The following is a 10,709-nucleotide window of genomic DNA, read 5'->3' on the forward strand; positions in this document are numbered from 1 at the left end:
GACTCGAGTTAGCCTAAGCCAACCAAATTATTTTATTTTATAAAAAAATCAAAATAATACTATTTTGAAAAAAAAAAGTTAATGGGATTTAACTAGATTTTTCTTGGAATAACCGAAACATGCGTTAACTCATGTTTTTGATAATTTTAAACTTAATCAATTTATTTTAAATTTTGGATCAAATCATCAGGTCAAGCTAAATTATTCCTCAGTTTTTACTAAAGCCCAATAAAAAATGAAAATCTAGGCTCATAAGCCATTTAGCTTTGTCTTCCTAAAATCAGCCCACGCCAATCTCCTCCTCCCTTCTTGTTCTTCAATTTCCAGTATTTTCTTTTTGCTGAGACATTACAGTTTTTAAGTGATTTTTATACAGGAATACAGACATGGCGGGATTGCTGGCGTGGGCAGCAGATGTAGTAGGAGCCCATGGAAACAACCATGAATTATCAGAAGATAGAATCCCAATTGTGTTAACTGAAGATCAACAAAAGTATGTTCAAGAATTAGATTCAAAGGCTTCATCTTTGAGCCGTTCGATCCAAGGTCTACGGCTTAGATTGCCTTCACCTGATATCTCTCAACGTCTACCTCACATTCTTGCTCATTCTCTTGCCTCCAATGCTGCTCTTGCTCTCCAGTTGAATGCTCATTCTGCTACTAAAGAGCAGGTAAAGATGCAATCATTTGGGTAATTTAGGGTTTATTGGTATCCGGGCTGTTGTTTTTTTTTGGTTGTTTGTGATGGGTTTGTTGTTGAGTTGTGTGGTTTTTTGTTTGTGTTTCTGGGTTTTGGCATCTGGGTCTTTTGTGTTTTTGGATATGGTTGAGGCAATGGGTTTTGTTATCTGAGGTTTTTGAATTATGGTTTGCAAAAATTATCTGTTGGTGTTTTTGTCTTGCTTTTACGTCTTAGGTTAGAGTTTTACTTGTTTTTCTCATTTGGGATATTAACATTGGTTTTAGTTTTTATGGATAGTTCTTTTGATAAATATAGAAATTTGTGGTACAGATATGATCATGCTCAGGTGTTTCTCATTGTATTGCAATTTGCAATGCTTAGGGGTTATTGTATATTTGCTTATGTATTGCTATCGATCTCTTCAAGTGAAGGTTTTGAATCTTATATGCCTAAGATTTTCGATATAGTTGTTTTGGATTATATTAATTTATGATTTATACGACAGTTTAAAGAGATTTTGTTACATTTACTTTGTAAAGAAATAGGTGATCGATCTTTGTACTTTGTTTGGGGGGTTGGGGAGTCTACATAGGGACACACTAGTTCTGTTCTCGTGCTCTCCATTGCGGGTATGGATTCGAGGTGCCAGGATCATTCTTGTGAGTGTTTTTTTTTAAACAACTAGCGTAAACTCATAACATATCAAATTTACCTAGTCGAAACTTGATTTGACTAAAAAAACACAGAGAGTTTGCAACTTTTATCAATTCTATTTGTTACCTCCATGATTTCTACTTGACAAGACCAATCTATGTAGAAGCAATATAAAATTTAAAAAAGAAATTTCCTTTTTAGTGTAATGTTAATTTGTAATGGTGAGTCCGTGACTTCCAATTCAATTCTGGGAACATGGACGAGTTCTGGTCTGAAGGCTGATCTAATTTCTATTAAATAACATTATATGATGATTATCTTTTCACCTACTAGTACTTGGAATCTCCTTTTCACCTAGCAGTACTTGAAATCTATTTTTGTGACAGGCCCAATTAAGAAAGGTGACCCTCCAGGAAGAAAATGCTGCATATGAAAAGGCTATATTAAATTGTGAAAATAAACTACAGGAGCGAATGCAGGAAACAGATTTACTTCTTCAGAAGCTACAGGTCAGGCTTTACTTCCACATCTAATGCTACTCTGATCAGTAACGTGTTTTTTTTTTCCTGTCATTGCTTCAGTCACTGTCATAACCACATATCTTATAGGAGTCCTAGGATATTTCTGTAAGCAATAATCTCTTCCTATATTCGCTGTACAATTTGATGTTTGTTTTTATGAATTAATGTTAGGAAATGGATGAGACTGAGCAAACTTTGATGGAGGAGCTGGAAAATGCAGAAACTGCATTGGATGCCAGGCAAAGTGGAAAGTCTGTTGAATCAGTTGTTGCATCTGAAACGACAGCTGAAGCTGGACCAGATGCAGAAGCTGAGAAGTCTGCTATATTAGAGAAGTTGGATAACAAGAAAAAAGAATTGGTAGATTTGCTTTTCTTTGCCTCTTTCAAGCTTTCTTCCTCAGCCCGGCTCCTTTTGTTATATGGTCTTGAAAATCTGCCTAATTCTCTCAGAGTTCAATGGAAGAAATTGTTCAAGATTTAGAGAAAAGGTGGGTGCAAGTTCAAGAGAATGAACTGAAGCAGCCTACTCCAGGTTTCTAATATTATCAATCTTCTTAAAGTTTGAGTTTCTTTCTTCATTTTTTTTTCTTTTTCTTTTTGTTTTTTGGGTGGGTCAAAGTAAAAGAGGGAACTGAGATTAGATTTTAGTTTACATTTCTTTCCTTGCTTTCTGGAAGGTTGTCAAAGGGACAAACTTGAGTTTGTTTTTCAGGTTTCAGCCATTGAGAACATATATTAAAGGCTAGGCTTTCACTGGAATAGGATTACGACACTTGGGAAAGAGTAATGTATGTGAGGCTGCAGGGAGGATTACACCCTGCTGGTGGGCTTAGATTATTTGTCTACAGTAGATGTTCCATGATGAGCTATTGAGTTGGTTGTTGAATGGTCTTTCTTCCAATAACTCCTAGCAGAGTTTTGTTAATTTTCAATGGTTAAACATATACCTTGTTGTAACCAGTGACAAGAAAACCTTTATAACCAGTATTTAGTTGAAAAATTCCCTCTCTTGAAGTAGTCACTTGCTCAACGGAATTTGACATGAAAGTAATTTTGCCACAGCTCAGAGAGAGAAGTTATTGGATAAACAGCTTCATAGCCTAATGGAGCAACTAGCAGCAAAACAGGTGGATTTTACAATTCATTACAAATTGACTGCTACTTGTGACTTCTGGATCAATGTGGAGTGGATATCTCATCGCATAAACACCAACTTTTCTAAATGCTGTCTTGTTTGTAGGCACAAGCAGAAGGCCTGGTCGGTGAAATTCATTTGAAAGAGATGGAGTTAGAAAGGTTGAAAGGATTGTGGAGGAAGATTGAGAGTAGCAATGTAGAGGGTAATACCGCCAGGAATCGGTTTGGAAGAAGCACCTCAGAGAAGGGTTCTGCTTCTACAGACTATATGGTTGACAAGCTACCTTATTCCACTGGTGGCCGAACTGAGCACCAACAGAGACTCATGCTTCTGCGGTCGGCTTTTGTTATGTACATTTTATTCTTGAACATTGTGGTCTTAATCAAACTTTCATTTTGAGTAGCATCAAGAGAAACTGTTGGTCGTCTTCATAAAATAACTTTTTGGTGAACGTGAGATAATTTCGTTGTATTATATATCATAATTTTGTAAAGAAACAAATAATATAATACTGTGGGTTGTATGGACTAATTCTCAAAATATATATTCAATGAAGTTTACCACTTCCAAAGTTCATGATTCTGCTAATTGCTCAATTCAGTGGTTCTAAAGAATATACTTATTGAAAGAGTTAGGGTAAGAGGTAAAACTATCTAATAAAGAGAGGGTACAGCACACCTGGACAAAGACAAGAAAGTAATGAGCAAGGGGGTGGAACATTGAGGGAAAAGGATGAGACAATGGCATTACAGGGAGGAAACAACATTATAGGTGCGATGCGTAGAGTTCTTGATGTTCTCAAATTGAGATTGACCTACGAGATGTAAAACGTTGTTGGATGTTAACTTCATGAATCATGAACATGACCTGACAGTCATCCAATTCCAAAACATTCATCATTATCTCAAGTAGAGACATAATCAGTGAAGTACAGTGGATAAAACTTGAAGAGGATTAACGGGTCCGGGTCAAGGAATAAAGATCTTGATTCTAGCAAAATTAGTTTCTCATTTGTACTCTTTTCTTAAGTTAAAAACCAAACTCGAAAGGTTTAGAAGCCTGTGCTTTTCAATTGTATGCAAAATATGCTGGTCCATGGCTTCTCAAAATGCAGTTATTTGACAGTGTCAGGTGCTTCTCCCATAGATGTGACTATTCTTCTGAGTAATGCGAGGGAACTTAACCACTTCATTTACTTGTAAATGATAAATAATTACAGAAACAAAGATTACAAAGAATAATAAATGGATGGTGTTGATAATATACCGTTGTATTCATATTTTTCTTGAAATATTTTTCTGTAGCTTCTCATTGAAAGATCCCCGAGCTTCCCTCCTCATCATATAAAGCAACAACTCATTCCAAGTGTCAATGGGGCCTGGCAAGCACCAGTGAACACAATCAGCTACAGTCACATTGCTATGAGGTGAGCGCCCATAATGGTTTGGGTGCCCATCTGGCCTCAGCAGCATTGCTTCTGTTGTAGGTAGTAGCTCAAATTTCGCGCCCCTCTTCCTCCCTTTTTTCTGTGCTTTCCTTAGTTCTTCAACTTGTGTCAGGTAGAATTCCAATTCATAACCATCAAGCTTCTTTTCCTCGGTTGTAAAGGGCATTGTCCTGATACAATTCCCTCCTTCATTCCATGCTCCATTTTCGAAGTGTGAAGGAGAAAACGTCCTTAAGAATGTAATGCCCTTGTAGTTCTTTAGGCTTTGAAGGGTCTTAAAGGCAGTTCGAAATGCCATTCTGTAGCCGAAGTACTTTGTAATAGCAGTAATGTTGTCCATATAGCAGTTATGACAACCCACAACCTGACCATTCATGTAGTATATCAGAGGACGGAAGAACCATTGTCCAGCTGAGATGATCACATAGTCGAAATTTTCAATCTCGCTAGCCCATGCCTCATCAGCTTGGTCTAAGTAAAGGCTCATCAGGCTGTTGAGGGAATGACCACTGGGGTCTGCATCACGGGACTTAACCAAGAATGGAGACCAAAGAGTCGCAAGGGTAAACCTGTAATCAGCGTAGAACCAGCGTTTGAAATATGCCGTGTCTACTGCATATCTATGAGAAATATCCACGGGATAGGTCACCTGAAAGACGAAGATCAGGAATGAGAATCAAATTTATATTAGGAAAGATTCTCAATTTTGTGCCTCTAATTTGGCTTGTAGAGTTCTTGATACTGATTGTCTGGTAAATAAAATAACTACATCCTAGCAAATTCTGGTCTAATTTTAAGATATTTAAGTTTAATGGTGTCAGTTATTACAACATGGAGTTTATAACTCGAGTTTCTTGGTGATTCAATCCTTATCAATGGATATATGCTATGAGCAGTGATTGAGCACTTACACTGGCTAAGAGACACAGCAATGATTGCATTTGGTTCCTACCTACGGAGTCTCCGACGAAGGCCATCTTCTTCCCTTTAACAAGTTCCAAGAACAGCTTTGCATTAAAGAACGGTAGCTCACATTCGTCTGGTCTCCACCTCCATTTCATGAACTCTGTATCAGGTCTCCCAGACTTCATGCAATTGTGCTGGTCGATGATTAGGCTACAAGTTGCATCAGTGTAGTAAGGCCCTTTAGGATAAGGAATCCATTTTCCACTAAAGATGTCACATTCCTTCACCATTCCTATGTTTCTCAAATCACTGACATCAATCTTAGGAGATGAAAGTGGAGAATGTGAAGTTGAAAACAGGTAGAGAGGGATTATAGTGAGGAAAACTAGACTGAAGGCTAGCAGCAGCAACTTTTTGGAGGTGCCGTGCTGTGAGTTCTTTCCTTTGGAAAACTCATTGTCATTAAACTTCATGGTGAAGTGAAACAAAGTAACTTCGCATTTAGTGCATACTATATAGGAGCAATTGTTATGGGTTTTATAATGTTTCTGGACATGTATCGAACGTTGACCAATTATTAGTTTTAACAGCTGTTAGAGCTGAGGTTTGAGAGTTCTTGCTGGTTCACAGTTAATACACCTTTTGTCTTTGGTGAAGCATCATTATCTACATTGAATAGTAGCTTTGGAAATTCCTAACCTTTTCGTTTTCCAATCAATTCTATCATTACCAACCTTAATACAGGTGAAGTTTGAGTATTAAATCACAATCATGATGTAAATGCCCTTTATTTTGGTTAACCATCGTCATCATAATTGAGCACTACGTTTCTCTGTCATATTAGTTTTCATATTATATTTTTCCAGCAGCCTTCTTTGTACCTAAAAATGTTAGCATTATGATACTGATAATATTGCCTGTACAGACTTCATTACTAGTTTGTTTGTCTAATAAACGTGCCCTAATCGTATTTACCAGCAATAACTGTAATGGAAACCAAAGCCATGTCTATTAAATTTGCTATGACACACTTTTGATGAGCTTGGAAGCTGGAAATGACTCAAGCCAAGTTTTGAAATAAAGGGTGGAAATGGACTGCATTCCTTTCTGCAGCTGCTCTCAATCCTTATTTTCTAGACACAGAAATGTGTGCACAGTTTTGTCTAGGGCCACATGGGAATAGGAATGCAACAGAATTATAACATGATCAAACAGTAATCACATTTTATAGTCAACAATTCCCAGCAATCACAAGGCTCATGGATATGTACCACCTCATGGTGTTTAGCTTTGCAGGTATCTTCAAATACAAGTACAGGAATGCTCTGTTGGTTGTATTCAGTGCCAAGTGACACAGGCGTGGCTTAGGAGGAAAGTTATCGATGATTGCAAATCGCATTTCTGTGAGATTGGGCACATTTCATCACATTTTTCTTAGAGGAAAGGTAAGCTTACCTTTTGCTTTGATAGTCGACTGCTACCTACATCTTTCTGAACTAAAATATCAGCTGAGACCCTATTACACGCCCCCACCTAGTGTGACAACCAAGATTGGTGGGACTTCGGAGGCTGCTGAGTTATTCTTTACGCTTTCCTTTATTTGATTTAAAATATTTTTCCCATTTAAATTGATTTGAGAAGAAGGAACTAGCAGCTGGAATTTAGAAGGAATAGTTGTCTAACCACTCCAGAATCCTTATAAACTTGTAAAAACTCACAACTGGGATCGTGATCTTTTTTTTTTCCCTTGATCTTTTCATTTCAGATAAATCTTATAGCTATTATGATTCAACTTCAAGGTCCAGAACAGGTTTGAGATTGGAAGTTCAAGCTCGGGTAGGAGGCTATTAAGGCAAGACTTGCCTGCATTTTTGAAGTCCAAGACTTGACTGCATTTTCTGAGTCCAAGACTTGACTGCATTTATTTATCTAGTGATGAGCTGGACAGAAACATTTTAGCAGTAAGGAAAATGTTAAGAAAATTAATTATCTGGGTTATTTAAGAAGAACAATAATTTAGGTCAAAAGGTGATGATGAAGTAGGGTTACATGTCTAGCATTATCTAGGATTAGCGGTGGGGTTACTGGGGTATGCTAAGAACCTCTGATTATTACTGCTAGGGTTGCTCTTATACCACAATATTTTAAGATCTAATACATGAAATTGCTTTCCTTTTCTATAATGATTTCTAAGGTAGTAAGTGGCCAAGGGCAGAACTAGAAGAAGAATCCTGCTCCTCTTCCCTCGCTTCCAGGAAACGTTGCTACTGCCTGTCAGTGATCTTATGCAAGATGCTCACTGCTAAAATATGAAAACATTTTATAGAGATAATAGTTAAACATCTTCATTGTGAAAATACAAAGCTCCCGGTGATTCACTAATGCCTAGTTTCTTTGTTTTTTTCTATCTTTTCTGCACTTGAACAGGGCGTTTTGAACTAGAACCAGAAACAACACCATCCTGATTGAGATGGTTGATCGCACTTGGGCGTAGAATCCCTTTAACAGATTCTAATGATGGTTTTATAATTTTTACCGTCCGTCTCTCAGGAGTTTGGACCATAACCAAATGGAAGATATTGACTCGGAAACGACTGGCAACTTGAAATAAATAATAAACAACAAAAACTGGAAATCAGAAACCATGCCTTTTCACACTCCACATGACTCCCCCCCAACCATTTGCCTCATCCAAACCCATCAGATTGCATTGAGCTGAATATTGTGTAGTCTGCTACTGAATGGCTCTTCAGTGCCTTTCCCGCTTCAGCATCTGAAGCAAGAGCTCGTTCCAAGTATCAATTGGGCCTGGTAAGCACCAATGAACACAATCGGCAATAGTCACATTCTCATGCGGCCAGTGTCCATAATGGTTTGGGTGTCCATCTGGCCTCACAACCATTGCTGCACTTATGTCTAGCAACCTGAAATCTAAGCCCCTCCTTTTTCCTTCCCTTTTTGCTCTTCTGAACTCCTTTACTTCAGTCAAGTATAGCTCCAAATCACCCCCTTCCAATTTCATTTCTCCATTAGAAACGGGCTGCGTCCTGACACAATTGCCTCCTTTATTCCATTCACCGTTCTCAAAATGTGCCGGTGACAAGGTCCTCAAAAATGTTACCCCACTGAACCTTGCAAGGCTGAGCAGGGTCTTGAAAGAAGTTCTAAAAGCCTTCCTGTATCCATAGAACATTGTGAGGTTCTTGATGGTGTTCTTAAGACATCGATGGCATCCAACAACCTTGCCATTTTCATAAAATACTTGTGGTCCATAGAACCATCTTCCAGCCGAGATGATCACGTAGTCATACGTCTCAATTTGAGCTGCCCAGGCATCGTCGGCCTCATCCAAGTAAAGATTCAAAAGGCGGTTATTGGTCGGGCCATTAGGGTCTGTGTCAATGGTTCGAACCAAGTGGGGCGCCCAAGAGGATGCTAGTGTGAAGTTGTAGTTAACATAGAACCATCTCTTGAATCTTTTATCTTCTGTGTAAGAAATAATGTCTTCAGGATAGACCACCTGTGAGTACAGAAGTGAATTTATCATGCAAAAAAACACTGGCTTCAATGATCAGCTACTTATTTTTTACTAATTCTGAACACTTACTCTGGCTAAGAGACACTGCAGTGACTGCATTTGGTTTCTTCCTAAGGAGTCTCCAACAAATGCCATTGACTTTCCTCTTACAAGCTCCAAAAACTGCTCCGCATCGAAGCGAGGCAGCTCACACTCGTCTGGTTTCCACTTCCATTTCATGAAATCAGTATCTGGTCTGCCAAACTTCATGCAGTTTTGTTGATCAAAGATTTCTCGACATGTTGCATTATTATAGTATGGCATATTCTGATACGAAATCCATGTCCCACGAAATATGTCACATTTTCTGCTCTCAGAGCTCTTATAAGGCAGCCATATTGGTGATGAGATATTCAGGATGTAGAGAGGAATCATGGGGGCAAGAATTATTAGAACAAGGGTTATGAGAAGTTTGGTCATGCCATTGTCTAAACAGTTTTTGCCAAGGTGAAATTCAGGTACATGAATCATAATTAGAGAGAAAACGGAGAGTTCTTTTTTTATTTTTTTTATTTATGTATCAGTTCATTTTATATGCCTGGAAGCTAAAACAAATACTATAATGAATCAACAGTTGCGAATCTTCCCTTTCACACAGCTTAATCATGTCTCTGAAGGTTAAATGTATGCCCAATATTTCCCTTTCTTTGTATTAAATGGTGAAAAGGAAAAAGGAGTTTGACACAAGTCATGCAAGGCTGGAAAGTTTCAATTAGGAGTCTTGAATTTATAGCCATGAAAGAAAGGTGAAGGCTACTTGATGTGTGTGGTGTGTGATGTGTGATGGAACAGGATGTTCCACCAAACCTCACAAGGCATACCGTTTCCTTTTCTCCAAGATCCAATAATCTTCCTAGCTACTTCCTTGAATTTGAATAATTGGTGATAATTCCTTATGTTTTAATTTACACTTTAAGGACTTAATTGAAATGCAAATCCTAGTTAAGGGATTACTTTCTTATATATTTTCCCTCAAAATTCTGATCTGGTGGTGTTATTTGTCTTATTCTAACCCTATTTTATTATTATTATTATTCTTACTCCATTATTTATTATAGAGATGAAAATAAAAAATTTTAAGATTTTTTGTAATTAATTATTGAGAAAGAAATCAACAACCCTTGATTTGCATAGATTTTGTCAATAAGATACTTGATTTGCATGATCAATCATGCTTCAATGTTGATATTATTTTCTTTATTTTGGTGTCCATATTGATTCAAGCAACCTTACCTCTCTTAGTAGACTTAATAATGATGTTCTTTGTACAAATTATGTTGTTAAAGAGAATCTTATTTAAAAGAACCAAGATGAATGAGATTTTGTTGAATATTGATCTCTTCTATTTTTTTTTATTGGTGAAAGATAAAAAAAAAATAGTATGCTTAAGAATTTCTAATTTTTGTGAATAATTTGTGGTCTTTGCTAATTCAATCTTTCAATTTAAATAGGTAAGAAATGCCAAAACTCCAATCATTGTTTTTTTTTAAGAAATGTTTTTGAAAATCTAAAAAGGATTCCAAATTGTAAAGTTTCTTTATGCTTTGAAATCTTTACAAGAAATAATGGTTTAGTACAATATCTTATTATCTACTCTAGAGTTCTTATTACATAGAAAAAATATAGACTAGTTTCCTATCTCAATACATATATTTTATCAACAGGTAATTTGAATATTTGAAAGGCTATTTGTTAACATCTTGAAGTATTGGAATCTATTGTTGAGGTTGTTGCAGGGCTTTATTGCTTGAGAAGTCTTCTGCAAATTTAAGGAATATGAGG

The 10,709-nt window shown here is 37.0% G+C and overlaps 3 protein-coding genes across 3 annotated transcripts; 1 reads left to right on the forward strand and 2 right to left on the reverse strand.

Moving 5' to 3' along the window:
• Positions 1-217: 217 nt before the first annotated feature.
• LOC7494562 (uncharacterized) lies at positions 218-3,573 on the forward strand. The gene is made up of 6 exons (XM_002305253.4): positions 218-671; positions 1,723-1,845; positions 2,029-2,217; positions 2,310-2,391; positions 2,922-2,986; positions 3,100-3,573. The coding sequence occupies exons 1-6, from the start codon at positions 387-389 to the stop codon at positions 3,394-3,396; spliced, it is 1,041 nt and encodes a 346-aa protein (XP_002305289.1). The 5' UTR covers positions 218-386; the 3' UTR covers positions 3,397-3,573.
• A 592-nt stretch (positions 3,574-4,165) lies between these two features.
• LOC7468372 (protein trichome birefringence-like 19) lies at positions 4,166-5,900 on the reverse strand. Its single transcript, XM_002305931.4, has 2 exons — positions 5,356-5,900; positions 4,166-5,093 (listed from the first exon to the last, which is right to left on the reverse strand). Exons 1-2 carry the CDS (start codon positions 5,821-5,823, stop codon positions 4,272-4,274), a joined length of 1,290 nt encoding a protein of 429 aa, XP_002305967.3. The 5' UTR covers positions 5,824-5,900; the 3' UTR covers positions 4,166-4,271.
• Positions 5,901-7,650: 1,750 nt separating this feature from the next.
• On the reverse strand, positions 7,651-9,458 carry LOC7494563 (protein trichome birefringence-like 19). The gene is made up of 2 exons (XM_002305932.4): positions 8,958-9,458; positions 7,651-8,870 (listed from the first exon to the last, which is right to left on the reverse strand). Exons 1-2 carry the CDS (start codon positions 9,396-9,398, stop codon positions 8,100-8,102), a joined length of 1,212 nt encoding a protein of 403 aa, XP_002305968.2. The 5' UTR covers positions 9,399-9,458; the 3' UTR covers positions 7,651-8,099.
• Positions 9,459-10,709: the final 1,251 nt, after the last annotated feature.

This window comes from Populus trichocarpa, chromosome 4, assembly GCF_000002775.5.
Source record: "Populus trichocarpa isolate Nisqually-1 chromosome 4, P.trichocarpa_v4.1, whole genome shotgun sequence".
NCBI classification, from domain to species: Eukaryota; Viridiplantae; Streptophyta; class Magnoliopsida; order Malpighiales; family Salicaceae; genus Populus; species Populus trichocarpa.